Here is a 27,920-nt window from a genome sequence, read left to right on the forward strand (position 1 = left end):
GGTTATTAAAAGCGAGTTTAATGCTTGGCTGCTTTCACATTAACAGACCAGTGGAACACAATAACCTCCTGCCTCCAGGGAGACTTTGTCTACACTGCTGCAATGGTAGACGCTCTTTTTACATTCTTTCACTTCCTCATGCACATACGTGTTCCCTCACTTTCTCATTCCTGCTGTAGATAAAAAGCATGTGTGTTTAATCTCAAGAGAACTTCTGTGAAATCCACCTTGAGCAGAAATGAAGATATATGAACTGCTAGTGTTCTGTTCCATATTGCACTTTATTTAGTTCCATAGAACTTTCAGGATCTAGAACAGGTTCTAGAACACAAAGACGGAACCATCAGCCTTCACTGTCGCAGAACGCTTATTGCTTTGCACTTTTTCTTTCACATTTTTGAGCAAGTGGAATAAAGGACGCTGACTCTGAAAGGGTCCGTTTGCAGTGCCATAGATACAACAAGAGAAATACTGCATTCTCAGAGTAGAAAACTCAAACAAAACACTTGCATTGAGACTTGTTTTACACAGATAAAATTTGAGGACCACTAAAGGACAGAAAACTAAAATAGAAAAACACACCAACTACTACAAAACTAATGTCTCTGGAATGGCGTGGACGTTGTATGGTGTCTGTGGCGCTGTGTGCTGTGATCCACTGATGGAGGCTCTGAGAGTGACAGGTGGGCCGGTCATGTGATTTGGCATCCAGGTCACAATACAGAGGTGTTGGTGCTCTAGGATCCGTTGGTTCCAAGACACTTTTATTTTCCGTCATGAAACTGGCCAGAATGTTGATTCTGTCTCCGTGGTTGGTTATGATGATGAGGACACTGACAGGGGCAGGTGCGGGGCGGTCATGTGATTCTGCATCCAGGTCACATGACACAAAGGCTTCAGTGGTCCAGGATCCGAAGGTTTCCGGACACTATTTTGTTTTCCAGCATAGAGCCAGCCGGAATGTCGATTCGGTCTCCATGGTTGGCTATGATAATGACTGTTCCCTGGCGAGGACAGAAGAACCATCAGACTGTGCAAAATCCTGCAAAAATGTCTGATTGCAGAATTTAAGATGTTCCTTGCTCTTACCTTCAGTGAGACGTGCTTTCCGAAGGTCACGTCACCAGACACCGTGAGGTGATCCAGCTCTAGCATATCTGGAATGCTCTCGAATCGTGTGAGATATTCCTGAACCTGAAAGACAAAGAGAACTGAATAAAAGCTTGCTAAGTATTAGTTAGATTGGAAAATAAACGTCTGTTGTGAGTGATTGTTCTTTAGAGAACGAGGATGTCCTCATTTTCAAATCTTAGTGGGTTTCTGCCTGGCAGACTTGGTAATGTCACATAATGTGATGGTGTCTACACACTGTGTAGTGTAAGAGGAACACAATGTGTTTTGAATGGATCATTTGTTGGGAATGCTTCATTAGGTGCGATACCTTGGTGAAAGAGCTGCCCAGTTTGACATGAGGAGTTGTGGGAAACTCGCGTCTCTCGCTCATGGTCAGAGACCCTGCCTCCAGGCTGTACAGATTGGACATAACCAGTAGGAGGTCAGATGTGGTTTTGACAGGCAGGAAGCGGCTGCGAGGTACGTTGATGCCCAAGGCGTTATCAAAGCACTTGATGGCAGCACCCACCGCGGTCTCCAGCTGAATGACATTCAGACCCCCATCTAGAGTCTGAGAGGGACAAAGAAAATGATTTTAAACAACAGTTTTGTAATTCTCTTATAATTGTCAAACAAATTAAATATTTGTACATCACACAATGTCATAAATTTGATTAGTGACCTAGAAATATTAAATGTAATAATACATTTATCAAAATCTTAAAACATTATATTTATATGCAGATTCAATTGGAAAAAAACCGGCATACATCATCAGAGTTCAGTTATGACATTTTGATTAAAAAATTACATACTGAAAAATGAAACGTATGCAGAATTGTTCACAATAAGACAGATAACATGCATTTAGAAAACAGGTAGGGTGAATTTTCATTTCATGCCAACTTAAAAAGTTCATATTCATGTTATTTGTCAAGTAACCTTGTATACTTGTTCTATGAAGAACAAAAAGTGATGTTAAATGGCAGTGAGGAAGTGAGAGGTATCAATGCAAGCACTTTGAAGGCGGTCTTGGTGTCACACAGGCAGAAAAAGTACAAGGTCGACAGGGACGGAAGCGGGAGGGATTGGATGTAAAGTAATCTAGAACAGACTCAAATTTTTGCTTAATATGTCTAGCTGGATGAGAGCCTGGGCCTTAGGGGGAGAAATTGTGCTACAATACGAATCTCTGCTGAAATGTGTACTACTCCACACACACACACACACACACACACACACACACTTAATTGGTTATCTAAATGAGGGCATACCATAGAATTCTATTGATTTTATATACTGCAAATTATAATTATTGCACACTCCTCCCTTTAAATGTTTATAGTGTCAACCTTTTCTGTCTTAACCAGCTTCATGTGTGGAGAGACAAATTACTTGTCACTTATAAACTGGAAATGCTGCATTGTGTTTGGTTTGGGCACAGTGATAGAATAAGAAAAAAAAATTATTTTATGTATCAATAGTTTTTCCAATTGATGAGGTCCCTGAATGCCCTCAAAGGGAGCTTTTTTTGCTCACTTCTAAGAATTTTGTCCCCAAAGTATAACTATATAAACTGACACACACACACAAAAACACACCTCATCTTATGGTTACCTTTCATTTCTTTAGTCTCCTGTAATGGACTGAGAACAGAAAATCCAACAGAAATTGTCTATAAATGTAAAAGTACCCTCCATAAAACCCTCCATAAACCCTCTGATCACACTTTGAAGCCTTGAACTAGACCCCAAATGATCTCTACTCGAATGAGATATTGGGTTTGGTATAAAACAGACACTTGTTTAAAGCACAGACTGTAAAAAACTTTACTTTGGCTTGCATCCCATTTGATTACACAGAGAACAGGGTTTATGGACTATACTGCACATGTAACCATGTCAATTGCAACGAATTGGCCAAACCCAATTTAAATTTTGTTTGGATTGTAAGGGGTGGTATAAACCTTTTGTCATTCATTCATTAGGACACGTAACCATTTTATTGGATTGAAAACTGAACTGGAAAGTTCTTTGCATGTGCAATAACATAGAAATGGCATAATGACGTATGACGCACAGAACGAGCTGTTGTTGTCGAATATAACGTCATAAATGACTATTCAAAAATGTCATTCTAAAATTCTCTTTCCACTCATCGTCTGTGAAGTGAAGCAGGACAAACATTGTCCCAAGAGTCCAGACTCTCATCCACAGACGCCTTATTTTGGGCGCAGGAAAGGGGCATTTTTACTGCTTGATAAATATAAACAGCATGGCCCGAATTAGACAAATATTAAGTCTGCTTTTTAAAACAAAAAAGCAAATGTAGGTGGATGGCTAGTATAAGCAAATTGCAGGAAACTATATTTGTGCAGTGTGCGCATGTCAAAAGATCAAATACAGTCTTCAGTACATCTACCCGATCATGTAAACACTATGTTCAGATTCATCAATCAGAAAAGTGTCCATGTAAACTTAGCTACTGACTGTAATCACTTGGAAAAGACTTACAATATGTAACATCCAGATTTTCCACAAAAGCTGCGGTTTCTGCAGGTTTTTGTAGTTAGAGTTTTCCTACCTTAGGGTTTACTATGATTTCCATGTCCATGGCATTCTGTTCCTGTAGTCTCTTTATGGCAGATAGTGAGATCCACAGGTTGTTGGTGTTGAAGATCTTAAACTTGGTCACTGATTTGAATTCATCAACATGAGCTTTGGGAACCTGGGCGATCTCCAGTAACCGAAGCTTACCATCATACTGAATGAGCGTACCTCCCTGGGCAACAAAAACACAACATTTAATGAAAATACAATGAATATAAGCCTCGTTCCCTACAAATACACCTCATTTATATATATATATATATATATATATATATATATTTATTTCAATTTTACTGATTCAAAACTCGTCCTTTGTTTAATAAAAAAACAGCATGGAAAACATGCTTATTATTTTTAACATAATTTTTACTGTTCTTACATGAAATACACTTGGCACAAATAATTGTTTGGTTAAAATTATAATTCCTCTGATTAAAAGTCACACTGTTGTTTTGTACTACTGTACGATATCACATACAAATAATATTCCCTCACCTTCACATCTGCTCTGGTCTTGTCTGTGACCTCCATGATAAACTCACAGCGTTTGCCATTCGGCTGGCACACCAGGTGATTCAATATATACAGGTCTACCGTTGCGCCTAGATTATCGATGTTGGAGACAAAAATATACTCCTTCCCTTCAGCGATGAGCTGTTCCAGCAGACCAGAGTTATAAAAGCTGGCGTAAATGTCACCATGACCAGGTGGATACCACACATCTGCATTCTCTCCTGTCATACCCATGTCCTTAGCGACCGGCAACAAAGACTCCTTATTTATCCGTGGATACCTGGATAATTCAGAGAAAGAAAGTCTGAAATTCTAATATTTCTAATAAAGATTTGTAATGAGCATCAAATTTGTTATTTTCCATGTTGTTATTGTTAACTAAAACGAAAACTAATATATATATATATATATATATATATTGGTCAAAAGTTTGGAAACATTAAGGTTTTTTAATGTTTTTGAGAGAAGTTTCTTCTGCTCACTAAGGCTGCATTTATTTCGGTACAGTAAAAACAGTAATATTGTGAAATATTTTATCATTTTTAAAGAACACTTTTCTATGTGATATGTAAAATGATCATCACTATGAAATCAAAACGTTATGCGGAATCCCTAAAATCCTGGGGGTCCATTCTTCATACCTCGCTTAATACAGCTCAGATGATTTGACAGATGCCAGTCCTTCTAATCATAATAACTGATCTCTGGCTAATTTGGTTCTTCAAACAAATTTGTGGATTTGATTAAAATATCTGGATTAAGCTGTCTGAGATTACGGCACGTTCTTGTGTTCATTGGAAAGGGCAGATATATCGATACTCGAAACCATGATCAATAATGCAGAGATTGTATTAAAATTGTATTATCATATTAAAAAAGAACTTCACACACCTGACGAAAAACTTGACGAATTTCTGGACCTTTTAAGAAAACAGCCAAGCGACCAAAATGACATAAAAGTTATAATAGATAAATGAAATGTGTACTGGTGTTGGTTACATGATTCCCAATTATTTCCATTATTTCACGATTTCTAGTATTTGTACAGGTTTTACATTTTTATTTTAAAGGGGTCATATAATGCCACTTTTATAAGATTTATTTATAAGTCTCTGATGTCCCCAGAGTGTGTATGTGAATTTTAGCTCAAAATACCCCACAGATCATTTTTTATAGCATGTTAAATTTGTCACTTATTGAGGATAAGCAAAAACGCTCAGTTTTTTTGTGTGTGTCCCTTTAAATGCAAATGAGTTGCTGCTCTTAAGAAGAGGGCGGAGTTTCAAGTGTTAGCAGTGCCTCACATTACCTCACACAGACTCACTGAAAATGTCAGAAACTGTTCAGCCTTTTATGTTCAAAACGGAGTCAGACAATGATGGAGAGACTCAAGAAGAAGTGATAACATGTAGAATGCAACAGGACGTTTCTGAATGGTTAGGTGATGAATTTATGTAGCTTTTTTTTTATGTAGTTAACTAACTTGAAGTTACTGATTGCATATTCTGTCATGATAATCTATAAATTGCTTGTGAGGGAACTGTTGTAAGATCCTACAGAGCCAGAGAATATATGCTGCATGAAGATAAAACAGGTATAGTTTAGGTTAATTATGGTTATAATTGGTCATGTTGTCATCTTGCTTTTATGACATGCTATTGGATTTGTGCTACGTACTGTATTGCAATAACATGGCCTCACCCCCTTTGTTGCGTGTTCTCGGGGGCAGGGTTTATGTAAATTTTAGGGTTAGTGATGTCACTAACCCAGGAAGAAGCTCACTGTAGTCCCTACCAACCGTTTGTTGTAGTCCTTAAACAGAGAATTCTTTAAAAGACAATATCTCCGACTGAATTGAACTTTCAGCGTCCTAACTTTGCAGAAGTTGTTTATGCTCAAACAGCAACATTACACACTAACTAAAGGTAATAAAGTGAAATCATAATCAACCACCCCTTTAATGTTGTAATCAGGAATACATTTAATTTTACAAGTAAAGCAGATTTGTTATTTGACAGCATTAATTGAAATTTCTTAAGGGTCAAGAACATTTTTTCTAATGGCACAGTTATTTGCATCTCCAGCGCTGCATCAAGCCACTCCCATAATAGCTGTTCAAATTATTGCATGACATAGACTAACTGTTTACATCATGTGTGTAAGACAACAATAAAATTATTAGGTAATTATTCCCTCACAAATAAATCTCTAAATGATATATATATCTGTGGGCTGTGTCTATATAATGATAGACTACACAACATTATAATATTATTTTCATTTTTTAAATTATTATTATTGTCCCTGGTTCAAAAGAGTACCTTTGTAAGAAAGTAGCAGTGGCTGAGACAGTCTTTAAGTATCACCTCTGCTTAAAAAGATGCAATCTAATCCTGTTTACATGAATTAAGCCTGCTCCCAAGCAGGTTAGAGCTTATGGACCTGTTGCTATGACAGTAATTCCGGGATGAGTTTCGAAGAACCTAACAATCCCGGATCATGTCCAATGGTCAACAGTAAAATCCAGATAACTGAGTAATTCACATATGAAGAACGGGACCCAGAAGTCATAAAATAGATAGAATGGATAGATAAAATGAATGCAAACACACACACATAAAGTGTCATAAAGTGATTCCTTTGTATAGACCCTTGTTTGTTTTTAGGCACGAAAAATACACTGCTTATGCAAATGTGTTTTCAGAGGGGCTCTAAAATCTACTCTGGCTCCTGCATTGCAGGCTTATTCAGGTCAAATGAAGCCAGGGAAAACATCTGATGTTTCATGTAGCCTTCATCCTCCTCCTCTTCCTTTCATCACATTGTCTCTTCCACAAGCTTCAGCTTCAACCAGGACTGAATATGTGCCGTCTTTTAGCACTGTTTTCTGAATAACATATGTAACCGTATCCCAAGAGCGTCTGTTGTTAGCTTTGAGATAAATTTCTGTTCTGACGAGTCCATTAAATATTAACGTATCCCCATTATTGCTTAGAAACCTCATCAATATTTAACTTGTTTTAACTAAACTTTTCAAGTATTTGCTGGCTAAGGGTCAGCAGCACACATATGAAGGTGAAGAAATTCAGGTTTTTTTCATCCTGCGCTGTCTAAGCCAAAACCTGAATGACAAAATGCGTTTTTGTTAGATGTGTGTGCTTATGTGATGTGTCATCAGCTGAGTGGTATATTGTGCTCAAATTACATAAATGTCACATTATTCCTGTGTATATATCTGTGGTTTGTGTGTGTTTAGTTAGCTCCGAATACTTACTATGAGTACTCCCCTAAATATAAAAACTATGAATAAATAAAACAATATGTATTTATTTAAATAAAAATGTTTAAAGATTTAGGTTTGTGTTATTAGAACTAGCTTTATTTAAAATAAATGTAAGTCTGTTTTATGTCAGGTAAACACGTGTGTGTGTGTGTGTGTGTGTGTGTGTGTGCTCGCAAGTATGTATGTGTGGGTTAATACCTGCTCTGGTTGAAAGTGTGTATCTTGACTCTGTGATGTGTGTATTTCTGTAAGATCTTCTTGGTGTCTTCATCCGTATTGAAAGAGTTCATTAGCACCAGTGGAACATCAGCATTATATGTTTTATTCAAGTGCTGAAAAGACCAAAGAAAAAAAATACATACTAAAAAAACATTATCAAGCAAGTTAACTCATGTTTTATCTATTAACATTGTAAACAAGCTAAAAAATGACTGTGATCCCACAATGTCTCTCATCAAAGCTACAATTTCAGGTTGACTCATTGAAACTCGGTTGACTCATTTGAAAGGTTCAAAGTGTCTTGAGACACTTTGGCAGGTTTCTGCAGCACGTTCTGTTTTAGCTGGGAGAATAGATCATTTTAAATAATAAAATTTATTTTTTAGATAGCAATGCTGTAAATGTGTGTTCTTTAACACCAGCGTCAAGCTGATAAAACATGTCTCAGATGGACACAGACATCTCTCCCATCTAATCTCTACAGTTACACTGTTTTGAGAAACATGGTCATGGTCAATAATTAATCAAAACTGAAGTATTAGGTGAACTGGCCAATATCAACAGTACTGCAATTAATAGAGTAAGTAAAAAAAAAAAAAAAAAATGATGCCTATTTTTGGAGCAAAGATTAAGCCTAGTCCTAGACACCAGTTTCAGCAGTAATTCTTAAAATATTCAGATAAATTACAGAAACCCTTTACCAAAAAAAGGCACAAGTGAAACATAGCACAAGCACACATTATCTATCTTGCACAAGTTCAAAATGGAGAAAATCTGGCAAATTTATTCATACAATAAAAAGTTTAAAACTTGAATGATTTTTTTATTATTATTTTTTAAACAATCATACTAGGGGACAAAAACTTCCCCTAATTACCCACAAACACTGGGTTTCATTTCCCTGTATTAATGGTACTTGTCCAAATAACTACAAATTTCTCACAAAAATGATTTAAATGAGTATGCATCATCCTCATTCAGAAACTGTTGGATAAGTTGACAGATTTTAGGTTGGTTTCCTATAATTAATGTATGCCCATAAGTCTTTGCTAAAAAGAAGCCAAATGGTATAAACTGGCCTACGGGCTTGCTAAAGGCCTGCCAAGCACAGAAACGACAGCCTGTATTTCTGTGTAAGAAGGACAGATTACCCATTTACATGTACTAATGGGCCTTATTCAGTGAGCAGGATATCTGACGACATGAGGCAGGTAAATGGTCTGCCGAAGAGACACTGAGCTGAGTGTTCTTCAGCGAGGGCATCCCACAGGGCTCAGTATTCCGCCCCTATCTTTTTTCCCTCTTGCCCAGAACACAGCCCTCTCTGTTTTGGTTTCACCCTAAGTTCTCTTTCATGCACACTACCTACAGTCCATGGCACTGAGAAAAATAACTAGCACAGAGCCTGTTGCTGCTGGTTTAAAATGCTCGCTCTGTATAAATGAAGGAATGTGGCTGTGTTTTACAGCTGTAGATGAGGAGAGCAAGAGATGGGAAAGACAGGGCAACACATGTTTGTGATTTAAGACCTATGGGTGGAGGTCTATTTGCTCACTTTCAGATCTTTCAGACAGCTGCTGCTTTTTCCACATCTGGAGTGATTTATATTTCTTTGGATTCAAATCTGAGAAGCTCTCCTATTTTGAGATTTTCAAGAGACAATAATTAAACGCTTTTCCTCTACAGATAAAAACACCAGAAGGATATTAGAAAGAATGTGTAATGAAAAAATGAATAGAATTGAAGTGATGTGTATTTTCTTTTAAACCAAATGCTGATTACATAATAAAATGCAAATTATATTCAGTAAAGAAAAAATTTTCTATTTCATGGCAACAAAGAAAGTAGAGATGTTTTAAAACAAGGGGTTGGTGTTTGGCTAGTTAGCAGGGCCACTAAACCCCTGCTGAACAACTGTCATTGTGATGAATGGGAAGATGTTATAGACCTTCATGGCTTAAACTATAAACACAGTACTGCAAGCTTCCAGTGTCATGTGACCAACCTCAATCTGTTGGACAGTCAGATCCAGGAAAGTGTTCTCGTTACGGACGCTAATGAGGCTCTTGGGCCCTTTGCAGCCCATGCTGGTTCCCAGACCTCCATTTAGCTTCACCACCACCAGCTTATTCAGACTGTCAGTTATGTTGTCCGGTATACCCTTCACCTTAATCTTATCGTATGGCTGGATCTGAGACAAAGACAAGAAAGAGAAACAACTTTCAGTCAGGGCATACTTTCATTTTTTCAGCATTTGGAGGATTATATTATAAGGACTGGAGTTACATCCATTGACCACACTGAAGTTGTTAAATTTCACCCAGATGCTGTTGCTATTGTTTGCCTCAATGATTCTTCTACAAAAAATATTGATGGGTCAGGGGTCAAATGTTGAGGTTAGTGAGCTGTTATGATCATGCCTGTGGTCAGTCTTCAAGAATCACTAGGATCAACTTACAAGCACACCAAACAACCACCGCACACATTTCTCATAGAGACAGAAAAAAATGGCCATGTTTAACCGAATAAACAGTCTGACTGCTGGATCAATAAGGCAAGGCGGAGAGAAACAGGATGGTGAGAAGAGAGAGAACGATGGATTTGTTTTTAAAAGAAAAGAACCTTTCCCTTTTCTTCATTCCTCTGGTTTCCCAGAGGGCCATATAGCAATGCCATGAGACATCACTGATGAGTCAGACACCAAAAAAATTTCACCATACATGCGCTAATATTTAGTGCACAAAGCCCCACTTTATGACATTATGACTAAAAAAGAAAAAAATAAACAAAAAAGAAAAGGACAAAGATCTTCATGTCTACATCACACAGCCACATTTTCATGACATAACCAGACAGATGGAGAGGATGTAACCAAGGTCATGTTGTTTGTCAGGGAGAAATGGGTGAGTGAGAGAGGAAAGTCAAGACAGATGTGTCTGTGTAAGAGTGGGGTAAAAAAGAAAAGAAACACTGATTAACTCGATCACTTTACATGATGAACAGATTTAATTTATTCTTTTATTTACATATAAACATTGATCAGCGAACATGAACATAGAAGCTCAACCGAACCTGAATGACCCGCGAGAACAAACCTCTTCCGGAAGCTCAAACTTGCTGCGTAACACACGAGAATGAACCTCATTGGTTCTTGCGTGCATCAAGCAAACATGCTTGAGCTTCCCTTTACTACAACTGATGTGCAAGTTGATGAATGTTTTTATGTGAATATAAGCCTAAATTCAATCTGTTCATCATATAAAGCAATCGAGTCTCTTCAGAAAATTTGGACTTAACTGCTCAATTCATATGGATTATTTTTACGATCTCTTTATGAACTTTTTGAAGTGTCAAAGTTTCAGTTGTGAAGGCAGCCTATGGAGGGACAGAAAGCTGGACAGGTGAGGAAGTTACCAAATTGACCAATGAAATCAGTTGTGTGGCATGCTTTTTACGTAACTAGTTCGAGAAAAAAATAATGTAAAAAAAAAAAATCTTTAGTCCAGAATCTGTGAACACAGAACTTTGCAGAATTCTGCACTGAATTCCATTCCATAGAATTCCACCTAATTGTGAAAATCGTCTGTAGATTGCTGGTCATCAGGTTTCATTACAGAAACTTTCTATCTTAAGTCTTAAGTTAAAATCTGACAATTTAGGATTTTTCACAAATTCATATTACAGAAGGAAATCGGAACATGATTGAGGTTTCTTATCCTATCTTACAAAATCTCATCTGCAGTTAAGATAGGATAATGCACTTAAGAAATGTCATTCTGTAATAGCTTTTGTCCTAAATAAGGTTCTAACTGAAATTGCCATGGTTACCAAACAGATAAGATAGGATTCTAAAGTTAGGATCTTTCTGTAATATGTGGTGCTCAGATACAGTGGGGCTTGAGCCATATGCTGTCACAGTGATCAAATGAATGAAAAACAGGAGTATCATGGTGCTGATACGACTTATCGTAGGCATTACTTGAGCCTTACAGTGATCAAAGTGAGGCTGCCAGCAGAGAGGTTGGTGGCTGAAATCCCAGGACTGCTCATTGCTTCGAGCAACAGCCAGAGAGTTTGTTCTAAAGAGAAAACCCTTTTAAATGGCCTACTGTTTTTTTTGTTGTTGTTGTTTTAAAACATTATTCACCATGTATTTTTAATCCCTAAATTTTTTTTTCACAAACTGTGAGGACAGTCTGTCCATGAAGATTCAGCCACATTGTTATAGAATGACAAGTACAGTTGATTTTTTTTTACTTTTTCAAAGAATGTTATATTAAAATTCACTTTTATCACAAGAGTGCCCCATTCTATTTTATCATTTGGCAATAACATGGTACGTAATTATTGGCATATTCATATACCATCGTATTCATATTTTAATCCAATGAATTTCAAGGAATACCAATTTGGTTCATTGTTTTGATTGGCTTGGTTAATTCCAATGAATCTAAGTCATCAGACAACCATGTATTTAAAAACAGTGTATTTATTAACAGATTTAGACTGAAACTTGTTTTGCTCATGTTTCATGAATAACACCCAATGACCTTAACCCCTGATCAGGTGTTGTTATTGTTGTAGGTTAAGTCTTATTTTCAAGTTTTTAGTGTGTGCTTCAGATTAAGCAGCATTTAAATCCTCTATCCTTTCCTTTTGAGACCGAAATTCAAGATGAACACACACACAGTACATTCTTGCATAATTGCAGCTCAGGTGGCATTACTGTGCCAAAAAAATACATATGACCAAACCTGAATCCAATTTTAAACCACCATCACACCACTTCCCCCAGGGCCCTAAATGAAACATGAAACTGACTGAATTAACTAAGCAGTTATCCAGAGAACAGCAGGGACTTTCAAACTTTGATGAAGAAAAGCAAATATGGGAGACCACTGGCTTCAAACCAAGGGTAGGAGTCGTTTACCTTAAACCTGGTGCACAGGTTGAATCCACTGATTTATATAAATGACTGGACTGCTCATTGCATTCTAAACTGTCAGCAGGAGATGAAGTGTTCTAGCAGCCACATTGATATTTCTTCGACAGAGGGCATCATTGACTTGCAGCCAAAACCTTGATCTAAAATCACTGATTTGCATTGCATCAGTGGGACAGGATTAGTTTTTTATATATTCGTCTGTAAATTAATTGTCACTTCAGATATCATCTGTAATGTTTATGGTCTTTTTGGGCAGGATAAGTGATATATAGAAATCGTTAAGATGGGTGCGTCTACTGCACAGTGCTACAAAGATAACTGACCTAACACAAAATAGATTTCTTTATGTATGTAATTATGCAGGAAATATTAAGCATGAACATTTATCTGGGATTATCATCAGAAATTAATTTGAATATACAATAAATATTACAATACCTACAAGCCTCTATTACTATAGAGATATTCAGAGATCCACTCGTTGATGATCACACATTGACGTGATTGGTTACAAAGTAGCTTGTGACGTCAGAAACACCAGAGATTTCAAACCGTGTTTTTGAGACTGTCTTTGGTTCACTGCAGTTTTAAGGAGAAAATACTCAGCAATGGTGTTGTTTTATGAATTTGCACATGGTTTGTCTTTATATTATTTCTCGATGTCTTTTTGTTGACCAACATCCACTTCAGACTCTTGGAGATCTTGGAAACCGTTAAAAAGCCGCAGGTCAGCTCAAATTATATGGCTTTTTAGTAGCATGACAGTTTGCATATGAATTAGGTGTTATTTGTATATATTGTTTAGCTAATTATTTATTTAAACAACATTTAAGTCATTCCTTTACATCTTTATATATTTCTTAAATATATACATGTATGTGTGTGTATTTATATATATACACATAATAAATATACACATTACATACACATATATTATGTAAACACAAACTTTTATTTTGGATGTGATTAAACGTTTGACAGCCCTATTACAAATGTTGATGTGTCTCATCTGTCAGCTGATCTGATATTCGCGACTGTAATGAAGATGAACGTAACTTTTAATAAGCAGGGGAAATTCCTGACTTTAAACAAATAACCATTAATTTATTGATGATAAACCACCCGTTTAGGATGGTTGCGTTGTAAGAATATACAGGGATACTTCAGATATAAAAACGCTGACCCGTTAAGTAGTTTTCTCAATAATTCAATAGAATGTGAGGGAATACTAGGGAATACCAATATGGCGGCACGGTGGCTTCAGTTTTTATGAGCAATCCAAGCATTTAAATCGACAGTGGTTGAGTCAGATTGTTGAAAAGCAGATAATAAAAACTCATAGCTCCCACAGCGTCACAAGACCAGAATCTAATTAGCTCAGTCAGAAAGTCACAATTTCAAGTCTGTTTGCATCGTAAGCACTTTAGAAGAGCTTCTCTAATATGCAGAATGTGAGGCTGATGAACAACTACAGTGCTTAAAAGTTCACAGGCATTTGAAGATGAACATTACCTTAAGAACATCAATCTATGCAGTGCATTTTTTATTCTGAGACTCAATCAAACAGGAAGGACAACGTTCCCTTTGGTATGCTTCCTACAGACGCATGCAAATAATAATAATAATAATAATAATAATAATATGTTTAATTTATATAGCGCCTTTCCCAAGCTCAAGGACGCTTTACAAAAACAGTAACATAATAGACAGTTGATTCACATGAACAAAAACAGTTGTATCACAATCAATTAATCAGTTGAGTGGACAGTAGACATTTGCCCAGTCCAGGGATAGAAATGAATGCATTTGCATATCATGGTACAATTACATACATAAAACAGAGATACATAACAAAGTGTAAGTAACAACAGAAAAAGGATTGTGTCAATAAGTGACAAACAAAGAATAGTAGATGCAACATTAATACACAGAAAAAAAATACTCAAAGAGAATTACAGCAGGTAGTATAGGATGAGGAGAGTGTCTAAAGAACATGTTATGGCTGATAGTATTGGGTAAACAAGTAGGTTTTGAGTTGTGATTTAAATACAGAGAGTTAGGTTATTGTCCTTAGTGCTAGTAGTATAGAGTTTCATAGTTTAGTTGTAATGACGGAAAATGACCTGCCGCCCATTGAGGCTAGCCGAAACAGACCTGCAGGATATATTTTTAGGAATCCTTTGCCGACACACAGTGCTCAACAATAATGATGGTCTGGGGTTAGAATGGGATGAAAATTATGAACACATCATGTTTTTATTGTACTGCATGTCATAATTTCCTGCATAAGTGTTTGAATTCATAGTTGTTATTGAGTTACATTATATGTTACTAAAAATTGCAATTATAATAAATTATTTAATTAAAAAAAAGAAGAAGAAAATAATGGTTAATATAAAAATATATAATCATATTTTTCTGATGGTTATGTAAAAATTAAAATATATAAAAAACAAATATATTTAAATTTAAAATGTGCATTAAAAACTCCACAATTGAGCTATAGGCCAGTTTCACAAGAATGTGACTCGTTAGTGTTACAAGATCTCAGGTGTGAATGGGGAGCATGTGTGTTAAATTTGGTGTTATCGCTCTCACTCTCTCATACTGGTCACTGGAAGTTCAACATGGCACCTCATGGCAAAGAACTCTCTGAGGATCTGAAAAAAAAGAATTGTTGCTCTATATAAAGATGGCGTAGGCTATAAGAAGATTGCCAAGACCGTGAAACTGAGCTGCAGCACGGTGGCCAAGACCATACAGCGGTTTAACAGGACAGGTTCCACTCAGAACAGGCCATGGTCAACCAAAGAAGTTGAGTGCACATGCTCAGCATCATATCCAGAGGTTGTGTTTGGGAAATAGACATATGAGTGCTGCCAGCATTGCTGCAGAGGTTGAAGGAGTGAGGGGTCAGCCTGTCAGTGCTCAGACCATACGCCGCACACTGCATCAAATTGGTCTGCATGGCTGTCATCCCAGAAGGAAGCCTCTTCTAAAGATGATGCACAAGAAAGCCCGCAAACAGTTTGCTGAAGACAAGCAGACTAAGCACATGGATTACTGGAACCATGTCCTGTGGTCTGATGAGACCAAGATAAACTTATTTGGTTCAGATGGTGTCAAGCGTGTGTGGCGGCAACCAGGTGAGGAGTACAAAGACAAGTGTGTCTTGCCTACAGTCAAGCATGGTGGTGGGAGTGTCATGGTCTGGGGCTGCATGAGTGCTGCCGGCACTGGGGAGCTACAGTTCATTGAGGGAACCATGAATGCCAACATGTACTGTGACATAATGAAGCAGAGCATGATCCCCTCTCTTCAGAGACCGGGCCGCAGGGCAGTATTCCAACATGATAATGACCCCAAACACACATCCAAGACGACCACTGCCTTGCTAAAGAAGCTGAGGGTAAAGGTGATGGACTGGCCAAGCATGTCTCCAGACCTAAACCCTATTGAGCATCTGTGGGGCATCCTCAAACGGAAGGTGGAGGAGCACAAGGTCTCTAACATCCACCAGCTCCGTGATGTAGTCATGGAGGAGTGGAAGAGGACTCTAGTGGCAACCTGTGAAGCTCTGGTGAACTCCATGCCCAAGAGGGTTAAGGCAGTGCTGGAAAATAATGGTGGCCACACAAAATATTGACACTTTGGGCCCAACTTGGACATTTTCACTGTGTACTCACTTTTGTGGCTGGCGATTTAGACATTTAATGGCTGTGTGTTGAGTTATTTTGAGGGGACAGCAAATTTACACTGTTATACAAGCTGTACACTCACTACTTTACATTGTAGATCTGTGTGAGTAGGGAGCATTTCTTCAGTGTTGTCACATGAAAAGATATAATAAAATATTTACAAAAATGTGAGAGGTGTACTATATATATATATATATATATATAGTATATATAGTGTATATATATATATATATATATATATATACACACACACACACACACACACACATATATGACATTATATGCCACATTCAAGCATGTATTATGACTAATCCTGACATATTTAAATGATGAAACTATAATTTATTTTCAGGACTACATTGTATACAACATACATTAATCACAGTTCCATTAATCTATAATAAGTAGAGCAACTATGAAATGTGCAACAGCGACAATACTACTACTAATGGGTTTGCTAATATTGTGCATATTTACAGATTTCAAGATGATGACGACAGCAGCATATTTGCGTGAATGAGATGACAGAAGTGTTGCTGTTTAAGATAGATATGTCCAGATACGCATGCAGGGTGTGAGCAATGTGTCTTATCAATATGAATCATCGGATCAGATCTGTGTGAGTAGGGAGCATGGAGTGAATGCAAAGCCACACCAAACAGACATGAAGAATGATATAACCAAGTTAAGCGCAGTCGTTTCAAATTAATTCTAAATTTAGCTCCTAATTTGAGCTTTGTAGTCTTACCAATAAATCACCAAGATAGTTCAAATTTTTTCATGATATTTAATTCGTACAAAGACTTTGATTTCCAATTTGGCCAATCCAGAAACCAAAAAACCTAGAAGTTTGAAATTGGCCTATCAGGTTTTTGAAATGGGCTTGTGTGGGAAATGTCATGATGAACTCGACATAAAAACCAGGGAAAAAAGTTCTGGGTAAAAGTTCCAGTGACTTGATTTTTTTAGACCACAAACAAGTCAATCAGCAACTTATCTTGGGTATAATATACCTAATGGATGACATCTGTCATTATCAAAACGGACATGATGTTGCAGGATCCAGAGGTTATGTGGCAAGTTCTTGCAGCAGGCGAGGACTGGTTAGCCTTTATACACCCGGATGTTGTTTAACGGTGAATGAGTTGCAGTTTTGGTCAATGACAGTTTCATAAGGACATAACACACCCTCAAGTTACAATGACAGAATATATTGCACAAGCACATAGAGCCCATCCCTCAGTTCCTCATCCCAAACCAAACATATTATAGCACTTACTGTACATACATACTGCAGGAATTCCTTCTAAGAAACAACAACCTCACCTTCTCCAAATATCATTCAATTTATATGCACATACACATATATGCAACGGTCTGTCAACTTTACTTTTTAAGTCTGAAAGGAGTTGGAAGGTGCTTGGCTTTAGTTCTTGTCTTGTATGTGCACTCAAAACAGGAATTTCTGGAGTGATGCATTTAATATCCTGTTCAGATAACCTTGCTATATGCTGCAGACTATAGCATCAAACATTTCACAAGCAGTTTCATAGTATAGCCTGTGTGTGATTCCTCGTGGAGCTAAAAGGCTTGCATGTGGGTTTCTGGCTCTAAGAGAGCATTGCATAATCATCACAGACCCAGAGGAAAGCAGACTGACACTGGATTCTTTATGTGAAACACAAACACACACACAGCCAAATCAAATTAGGAGACACTTTTGTTAATGGTTTGTCTTCCTTACACCCTCCCTTGCCCACAAAGACAAATCAATGTAGAAGCTTTATTTATAATTTTCCTTGCACACACACAATCATTCACACTAGGTCTGTCTACAGGCTAATACTGTAACTCTAACTGGATCCAAAGTCTTTGGATACTTAAGTACAAGTGTATGAATGTCATACAAATTAAATTATGCTGGAATGTGGGCAGCTTTTAATCACAGCTGGCTAATTCCCAGAGCCTGAGGCGATACTAATGCCCACACATGAGACTCAAAGCAGAGGCTCTGAGTGCTGCCCATCTCTCTGTTTTAATACTTGAAATCAAGTGTGTATAGACATACTAGGCTTGACTTTCTCTGCATATTCAGTTTATAGTTCTACAATCAAAGTAACCAAATATGGGCTAAATTAGTAATACAAGCGAGTGTAAGAAATAGGCTTGTGTACGAACAATCACTTGCTTATCTTACCGAGTCCTCAGGGGGCCTGTTGATTTTTGGCCACTCTACCGAAGGTCCCTTCACCTGCAGAAATCGGTGGAATAACTTCCTAAAGCCTTCAAAGTCCTTCTTAGACACCTGGAGAAGAAAACAGGCAAAAAGAATGAGTTATTGAGGACTGTCCTTCCTGTTTTCTCTTTCTGAGAAACACATAATACATTTTCAGTACTTAAAACTCATGATGATGAAAAACAGATGATGCCACTATAGGCCTTTCCAAGAATGTACAATCCATTAACCTCCATAACCAGGCCATAACCTTTATTGATATTAGACATTGAGAGATATTTTTAGATATATTCAGCATATTTTCAGCATTTTTTCTCATTTTTAATAATTCTAGTCTTTAAAAAAAAAGTCCAATTTTTTTTCAAAAAAAAAAAAAAAAAAACCTGCCAACATACCTTTCTAATCCTATTTACAATCTTGCAATTAAAGCTCCTGAAGGCTTTTTGAAATAATTACTACCCTGCTGCGAAAGATTGCTGGGTCTTCAAGCCTCTCACTGAGCACATCATTAAAAATAAAACCTGTTTGATGAAATTCAATAAAACTCCTTGTTGTGCCTGCTGAGAATTTAAAGTTACATCTATAGCTCTGTACTTCAATCAGAGTGTAACTTTGATACATAAACCTTGAAAAAAGATATGCAATATTGACTGACGAGAACATAGAAGTAACAGGTTATACTGTATACCAAAATTTCAATAGTCGATACCACTTCCAGTACATTTTTTATGATTTTTGATACCACAGTAAAACTTAAATGTTACAATATAATATAATCAATATAATATAGACTACTGTTCAAAAGGGTCAGTAAGTAAATATGAATCCTTTCATATTTCTCAAAAATAGATATATTTTTAAAAGAATTTGTTACTTTTATTCAGCAAGGATCGTATTAAATTTATCAAAAGTGACAGTAAAGACATTTACATTTTAAAATATATTCAAATAGAAAACAGATATTTTAAATTGTAAAAATTAACTGTTTTTACTGAGCAGTGGTGTATATAAATAATATAATATTGTCAACACTTCATTAAATAAATTATAATATATATACATTATATATATATATATATATATATATATATATATATATTACACTGTAATAGACAATAGGTCTATTAAAATGTATTTCACTAGAAGGTTTAATCCACTGATCTGATATTTAACATATATCCAATTTTTTTGTCCCACCTGTTTACATTAATTTCACCGAGCATTTTGAGCAGGAAGTGCATTTGTTTTGAGCTGATTTACAGAGCACAAACATGTATGTGAGAGTCAAAAGCGTCTGCCTGTGAATTAGAAAACACTAGACTGGTAATGTTATTTTCTTATTAAAGAATCAGTGTGGTACTGAAGTACCAGTGCTTTTGATATCCCTACCTAAAAGGCAGCTACAGGGTTTACTGTAAACTGATGACATATCTTCACCTTATCATACTTTATTTTAGCTAGCAGGGTGTGGATTTTAATACGTCATTGGCAGTAAATGTTTGGGTGGGATTATGGGAGTCTGTGTGTAATGGAGAGGGAGGGATGACACAGGCGGTCAGTATGTGTTGCGGTGATGACGGCTAAGTCTGATTATTACCATATGTTGCTGAAGAAACACTGGGATGAATCACCAAACAGCTCAGAGTTTTACTATTTAACCTGCTCAAATAAACTCATAACTGAGACTTTCAGTGTAGCTGAAGAAAGAAAAATGAAATGAAGTGTGTAGGGGCTGAAGAAAAGCCGGAGAGAACGAGAGAGAAGATGCATCATGATGAAGCCAATCTCATGGTGAGACTAATTAAACCAGCTCAGCAGTGTAATGAAATCTCTCCGGTCATACTGGCACGTCATTCATCAGCTGCAGCACTTAGGGTGTACTCACACTAGGCGCTCTGAACCGTGCCCGAGCGCGTTTGACCCCCAAAGCCCGGTTCGTTTGACAAGTGTGATCGCTCCGTTCCGTGCCCGGGTGCGGTTCGTTTAGCCGTCCCTGGCCCGCTTGGAAGAGGTGGGCCAGAGCACAGTTCGGTTGGGCTCGAGCGCGGTTCGCATGCAGTGTGAGCGCTAATCGCGCCGGAGCACGGAACAGTTACTACTTTTGTGTGCACTACTGTCATCATTATGACGGCAAACATCTTTATTACTACTCTGATAGTACACTTATCAATTCATGTAATTAATTCGAGCGTATTTGGGTTTATAACGGGTCTGCTTCTCACCTTATTGATGAACAGGAATTGTAGTTTGCGAGTAAAGCTGCAAATTCCTCCATTATCAGCTGCCTTTGTACACTGTGTTCCAAATTATTATTCAAGTGACATATCAGTAGGATTTCAGTACAATAAACATTCAGATTTTAGTTTTTCTAAGAAAGTGTTTGTTTGTTTATTTATCCATGTCTTTTTAGATAAATGGTATCAATCTCAGACAAAATAATTTGCCAGGTCTACTTAGGTAAATGGAAACCCTACTTAGAGGCTGTTCCAAATTATTAAGCAAGTCACAGTTCTCATGCAATATGGGGAGGAAGAAAGATCTTTCTGAAGATGAAAAGCATGAAATGGTGCAATGTTGTGCAAAAGGCATGAAAACAACTAATATTGTGTGAAAAGTGAATGGAGATTATCAAAGTATCATAAGATTTTTTGTGAGTGATTTAGAGCACAGCAGAACTCGGTCAGATAAAGGCTTATTAAGGAAAGTTCCTGTCAAAAAAATTAATTGTATTAAAAAGGCAGCTATAAAAAAGACAGTGTTGAGCAGCAAACAGGTATTTGAAGCTGCTGGTGTCTCTGGAGTCTTGAGAAGCTCTCCATGCAGGCTGGCAGTTATGTGTAAAGATGCATTTCAGCCACCAGTAACCAAACCTCACAAAGAGAAACATTTAAAGTGGGTTTAGAAATACATGAAGACTCATTTTTAAATAGTTTATTCACTGACGAATGCCGTACTACAATATATGGTCTAAATTGATGGATTGCTGGATGGTTGGTGAATGGCCACCATGTTCCAACAAGACTGTGACGTCAGCAGGGTGCTGTTGGGTGATGATTTGGGCTGGAATATTGGGAAGTGAGATGGAACGTCCCTTTAGGGTTTCTGAGGGTGTCAAAATGACTTCTGCAAGATTTGTAGAGTTCATAACTGGCCATTTTCAGCTTTGGTATAAAAAGAAGGATAATGCCTTCTGAAATACAATGCACTATGCACTATCCCATGCTGCAAAAAAACACCACAGCAATAAAACTGTTTGAAAATGTATTTCTACACTCACTGTAAATGTTTCTCTTTGTGAGGTTTGGTTAGCGGTGGCTAAAATGCAATTTTACGCACAACTGCCAGTCTGCGTGGAGAGGTTCTTGAGACTCCAGAGACATCAGCAGCTTCAAATACCTGTTTGCTGCTCAACACTGGCTTTTTTATAGCTGCCCTTTTAATACAATTAACTTGTTTGACAGAAACTTTCCTTAATAAGCCTTTACCTGACCAAGTTCTGCTGTGCTCTAAATCACTCACAAATCTTATGATACTTCAATAATCTCCATTCACTTTTCACACAATATTAGTTGTTTTCATGCCTTTTGCACAACATTGCACCATTTCATGCTGTTCATCTTCAGAGAGATCTTTCTTCCTTCCCATATTGCATGAGAACTGTGACTTGCCTAATAATGTGGAACAGCCTCTAAGTAGGGTTTCCATTTACCTGAGTAGACCTGGCAAATTATTTTGTCTGAGATTGATACCATTTATCTAAAAAGACATGGATAAATAAACAAACAAACACTTTCTTAGAAAAACTAAAATCTGAATGTTTATTGTACTGAAATCCTACTGATACGTCACTTGAATAATAATTTGGAACACAGTGTAATAATCCTCTGATACGTGCAAGTGAAAATCATTGCATGGCATAAATGATAAATATATTAGAGCAAAAGTGCATTTCTTCCTGTTTTCTTCCATTCAAAAAGTTGCATTGTATATGACGTAAGCGTTAAGTGCAGTGTGAGTGCAGGCCAGCGTGGGAGTGGGGAGGGGGGACAATCACGCTCGGGCTCGGTTCAAGGCAACCGTGCCTAGTGTGAGTACACCCTTAGATGGCACCCAAAGAGGGTTCCTCTCATTTCTCATCTTTGCTCACTTGATTTTTTTTTATATGCACTGAAACTTTAAGACTATAAAAAATAAATAAATTTTGATTTCTATTTCTAATTGAAAGTGCACTGACTTGAGATGAAAACTTTAGTCATATTATTCAAAAGTTGTTTTATTTAATATGGCTCTTGGTCTGACATGTTAAGATCAAATAACCAGCCAAACACTGCTTGCTTTATCCTAAAAAAAAAAAAAGTATCATGGTTTCCACAAAAACATTTTAAGTAGCACAAATGTTTAAAACATAGTAAGAAATGTTTCTTGAGCACCAAATCAGCCCAGTAGAATGATTTCTGAAGGATCATGTGACACTGAAGACTGGAGTAATGATGCTGAATCACAGGAATAAATGACATTTTAAAATATATTAAAATAGAAAAAAGTTATTTTAGTTTGTAATATTTTACAATTTTACTGTTTTTACTGTATTTTTGATCAAAATGGCCTTGGTGACCATTTCCTTTTTAAATCATTACTGAAAAAAAAACAAACAAAAAAAAACTTACCAACACCAAACTTTTGAATGGTAGTGTATATAAAAGTTAGCTGAATTTTTTAAAATTGGTTTAATTTTTTGTAAGCTTGTATCTCACCTCAGCGTCTGCACCTTTGGCCGTGTTTAAGAGTTTCTCCAGCTCAACATGCATGGAGCTCTCCAGCTGCTGTCGCATTACTTCCTGAAATTGAGCCATCCCGTAGGCGTTCCTCGGTAACTCTTTACTCAGACCTACAATTAAAACCACCTTAATGTTAAAGTTCTCACATTTTCACACATAATTTAGATGACTTATCATTTTGAAATGTGGAAAATAGTACCAATAAAAATAGAGTTGGTGTGTTCAAACTTTAAATACAGCTCCTTAATAAATCTTATTTTCAGTTATAATGTCCATATAAGGAAGCTGACAGCTGTTACTGATAATTGTACCACTGCCCTACTTCTGGCCCAGAATAAAAAGACTTTTATACTAGAAGCCATGAAAGCACAGATATGTTATCAACCTTTAAAGAACATAAAACACACATCATCACTGGGCCTGGGGTTAATTTGCTGTAAAGTCGGCCATTAACACTGGCTGTACCGTAAAGCCTGGTTTATACCCTGCCGCATCCACTCAAGCTCAAGGGTGTATGCAACAAAAATGGTGTCATCGCAGTGTGGGCAGTCATGGGCGTGACCCTATTTTGCGTGGCGGTGTGCACAGCATTTTTTTTGTAACTTTGTACGTGGCTCGGCTTCCGAAGATGAATGACTACAAGCCGATTCTGGCCGAGCAGGTATGTCTGTACAGGCATTTGTACTTTTCTAAAATAATGTCTGAAACAAGCCTTTTTAATGAAAATAAAGGTCCCTGTTTAATAAAAATGTTGATTAAATTAAATGATGTTTAATGAAATTTAAAAATATTTAAATGGTTAGTTCACCCAAAAGTTAATTAGTCACCCTCATATCGTTCAACACCCGTAAGACCTTTGATCATCTTCGTAACACAAATTAAGATATTTTTGATTAAATCTGGGAGCTCTCTGACTCCTCCATAGACAGCAATTTAAACACCACTGTGTCAAGGTCCAGAAAGGTACTAAAGACATTGTTAAAATAGTCAACATGACTACAGTGGTTCAACCTTAATGTTATTAAGGTTCTGTGTCATTCTCCTACACTGTATATGCTGTATAAACAGCGCAGAGCTTCCAGGTTCTACGTCCAAACGCCGGCTCAGTATTGGCCGACGCCACACACGTGAGCAGCACAACATATGCGTGTGATACTGATGCAGGAGCCGGCTAACAATGAGTCGGCGTTTTGATGTAGAACCTAGAAGCACTGAACGTAAACTGCGTAGGAGAATGACAGGGTAGAGAAGAAATTGTTGAATAAAGTCGTTATTTTTGTTTTGATTTTGCGCACAAAAAGTATTCTCATCGCTTCATAAAATTAAGGTTGAACCACTGTAGTCATGTGGACAATTTTAATGACTACCTTTCTGGACCTTGAAAGTGGTAGTTAAATTGCTGTCCTCAGAGAGCTCTCAGATTTCATCAAAACTATCTTAATTTGTGTTCAGAAAATGAATGAAGGTCTTACGGGTTTGGAACGACATGAGGGTGAGTACGTAATGACAGGATTTTCATTTTTGGGTGAACTAACCCTTTAAAAGATTGTCGTTTAATTTAGTTTTAGAACAAAGAGCTTAACTGCATTGGGCGTTATTGGGCGTTCCAATTCAGATTCCCTTATAGACAAAAGCTTTGCTCAAGTGTGTTACATTCTGCACTACGATTCCAATTACCTGACTGAATCCTGCTCGACCACATTTCATCTGCATACAATTTAATTAATTCTTCCCCCAGTGTTCCAAAAATGCAGAACGTCACATGAACAAACAGGTCTTTTAAAGGCACAATATGTAAGATTTTTGGATTTAAATATCCAAAAGCCACTAGAAGAGTGTTATATATTTTGTTGACTTGTGTACTTACATTATCCCAGATGTTTCCAATAATGTTTAAATCCAGAGAAATAAACAATTTTAACCAGGACACGGACCGTGTCTGTGTGTTGCCTAGCAATGACATCATATCTGCGTTAAACCTCGATTTCCAGTTTTATTTTGTAGAAACCATAGAAACTCCAAACATGCTTTAATATATGTTTTATTAGACAAGGGAACAACTGTTTGGATACATTTATAGACAAATTGTTTTGAATTATAGAATTATAACTAATTGTTATATAGCTCAACACGTTTAGTCTTTAGGACCATGTTTGTACCATGCCTCAGAGAAAAACACTATTTTGTCAAGTGGCTAACATAACATAATCAAATGCAGCTTTATTTTTAGTAACAGTAATGCAGCATTTTCTCCATCATACAATATGTTTTAAAATGAATTGCATGCCATTTAGCAACACAAGCCATCCAGCTTTTATTAATGATATTCTAATATTGATCTAGCTTACTGCAGTGTGCAACAAGTGTCTCAGCCGCCGAGCGAACGCACAGAGTAACGTTATAGCATCATTTTCAACACTCTCAAATGTATCTAATATGATAAAACAGCACTGCGTTACCCTACATACGCTTGACCGGAAGAAGCGGACGCGGCGACTGTGACATAATAAAAGTTCCGCTGCTCTTGAGCTGTGTGTCGCACTCGTTTCTCATAAGCAATTGCTCCCATAGCACTCGGCCCTGCTCTGCTTCATACTACAGTAACATTAATAATCTCATCCATGAACATGATTTCTGTCCGTGTCCCGTTGGATTCTTTTCAACCAGCTGTGAGGTGAAGACGACATCTCCCATGATTCCGCGCTCAATCTCAGTGTCATCAAGCTACGACTTTGTTTTGAATAGGTGACCTCTAGTGATGAAAAAATACATATTGTGCCTTTGAGGTAATCAGCTAACTTTTAGATCTCAATATGTGATGGGCATCGGCTATGCTCATCTTTTCTCGCTCCTTTGAAGGCATCTTGAGTAAAACGGCTCTCATGAATTGGGAAATCAAACTTTCCTTTATCTAAGAGGTCACTGTACTATAAAAATATCCTGCACGTTTCAGATTTTCCTTCTTAGTGCAAAAACAGCTTTTATTTATTTTTATTTATTTTATTTGTTTCGGATTTTGTCACATTATTACGTCATAGTGCGATGAAAAACCGCCTCTGCAGAACAAAATCAATGCCTACTTCTACATCATTCCCTTTTTAGCCCCGCCCACCGATTCGGACAAGTCATGTAGTAGTATATATATATATATGTAGTAGTATATATATATATATATATATATATATATATGACAAACGCAAACACAGGATTACTCCAGCAACAAAACGATAGAGATGCCTCTGAGGATTACAAGAAGTTTTAAAGTGCTAAAGTATTTAAGAACATTAAGAAACATTAAGAACTTTATTTTTAACGAAGTTACAGTCAGATCACGTCAGTAAGACACTGTTCGTGTGTTCGTATCATTTAAGACAGATTGACGCAGACCTTTCAGAGAGACTAGAAAGAAAAGATGATGCGTGCCAACTACATTGGATCCGATAGTAATGTCGCAACACACAGGCGTTAGTAACAATGTTTTTTTTACCAGGTGTCACTATTGCTTTGTTTGTTACAGCTCGTTTGATATGTACTGAGAATTTATACTTGTTATACTTATAAGTGAACTTAATGCATTTTGAAAGTGACACACTTCTTGCTGCCAGTTGGTGGCGCCATAACTTTGACTCACAATAGTCACATCCATGTGGTCAGACTCCTATAACGAACACACAGGTGAAGTTTCATAAAAATCAATCAATGTATGCTGACATTATAACACATTTCCTGTTTCCCTTTTCTCGCCATAAATTTGTTGCCTCGCCACGGCAAAACCATTTGAGATATCAAAAATGCTGCTGGCAATTTAGCATTATCAGTGTCTTGACTTCAAGCTGTCCGAGTTTGGTGGTGATCGGATTAATCGCCTAGGAGGAGTATATCAAATTCCAGAGCATGCGTTTTTCAAACAACCCGTAATAGCCAACTTCTTGTTGGGGTGGCGTATAACTTAGAGCACGAAAGTTGTTAGGCCTGATGAGGTCTATTTGTGTACCGAGCTTCATACTAATACGTGCAAGTGTGTTTGATATATGGACCAAGTTTTCGGACTTTGTTCAAGGGGGTGCTGTCGAGCCCCCCTGCCACGCCCGGGTACCAGCCTCTGCGGCGTCCTAATGGCCACAGATTCCAATGTGTGTGCCAATTTTCAAGCGTTTTTGAGCATGTTAAGGCCACCAAAAAGCCCCGGATGACGGAAAAAAATAATAATAATAAAATAATAATAATAATAAATATAGCTGCAAGCAGCAATGGCGGGCCCAAGCCCGGTGGCACCGCCACCTCGGTGGCTTCAGGGCAACTGTGCATGGCGGGCAATAGGCATTTAAAATGGTTAAACATAAAAGGACTATTTCAAAGTCATTTCAATACACCACATTTACTGCAGCAGTTGGTACCCATATGATCACAAGCCACAACAGCCACATCCATGAAATCGTTTAAAATTAGATGAATTTCATGTCATAGAATATCATAGGTCAGTTTCAAATGAGTGCAGAATATCATCCTAATCTGCCATGTTTTTC

General features: G+C 37.2%; 1 protein-coding gene across 2 annotated transcripts in view; it reads right to left on the reverse strand.

The window, feature by feature from the left end:
- Positions 1-262: 262 nt before the first annotated feature.
- Positions 263-27,920, reverse strand: part of ugp2b (UDP-glucose pyrophosphorylase 2b) — a 33,970-nt gene continuing 6,312 nt past the window's right edge. For both annotated transcript variants that reach the window (XM_051867138.1, XM_051867137.1), the window contains exons 2-10: positions 23,371-23,504; positions 18,578-18,685; positions 9,743-9,928; positions 7,717-7,850; positions 4,218-4,515; positions 3,697-3,894; positions 1,442-1,684; positions 1,090-1,194; positions 263-1,004 (exon numbers count right to left, since the gene is read on the reverse strand). In XM_051867138.1, coding sequence (XP_051723098.1) covers positions 897-1,004; positions 1,090-1,194; positions 1,442-1,684; positions 3,697-3,894; positions 4,218-4,515; positions 7,717-7,850; positions 9,743-9,928; positions 18,578-18,685; positions 23,371-23,469 — 1,479 coding nt within the window. In that variant the 5' untranslated portion in view covers positions 23,470-23,504 and the 3' untranslated portion in view covers positions 263-896. The remainder of the gene's footprint in view (positions 1,005-1,089; positions 1,195-1,441; positions 1,685-3,696; positions 3,895-4,217; positions 4,516-7,716; positions 7,851-9,742; positions 9,929-18,577; positions 18,686-23,370; positions 23,505-27,920) is intronic.

The sequence above is a fragment of the Ctenopharyngodon idella genome, chromosome 17 (genome assembly GCF_019924925.1).
Source record: "Ctenopharyngodon idella isolate HZGC_01 chromosome 17, HZGC01, whole genome shotgun sequence".
NCBI classification, from domain to species: domain Eukaryota; kingdom Metazoa; phylum Chordata; class Actinopteri; order Cypriniformes; family Xenocyprididae; genus Ctenopharyngodon; species Ctenopharyngodon idella.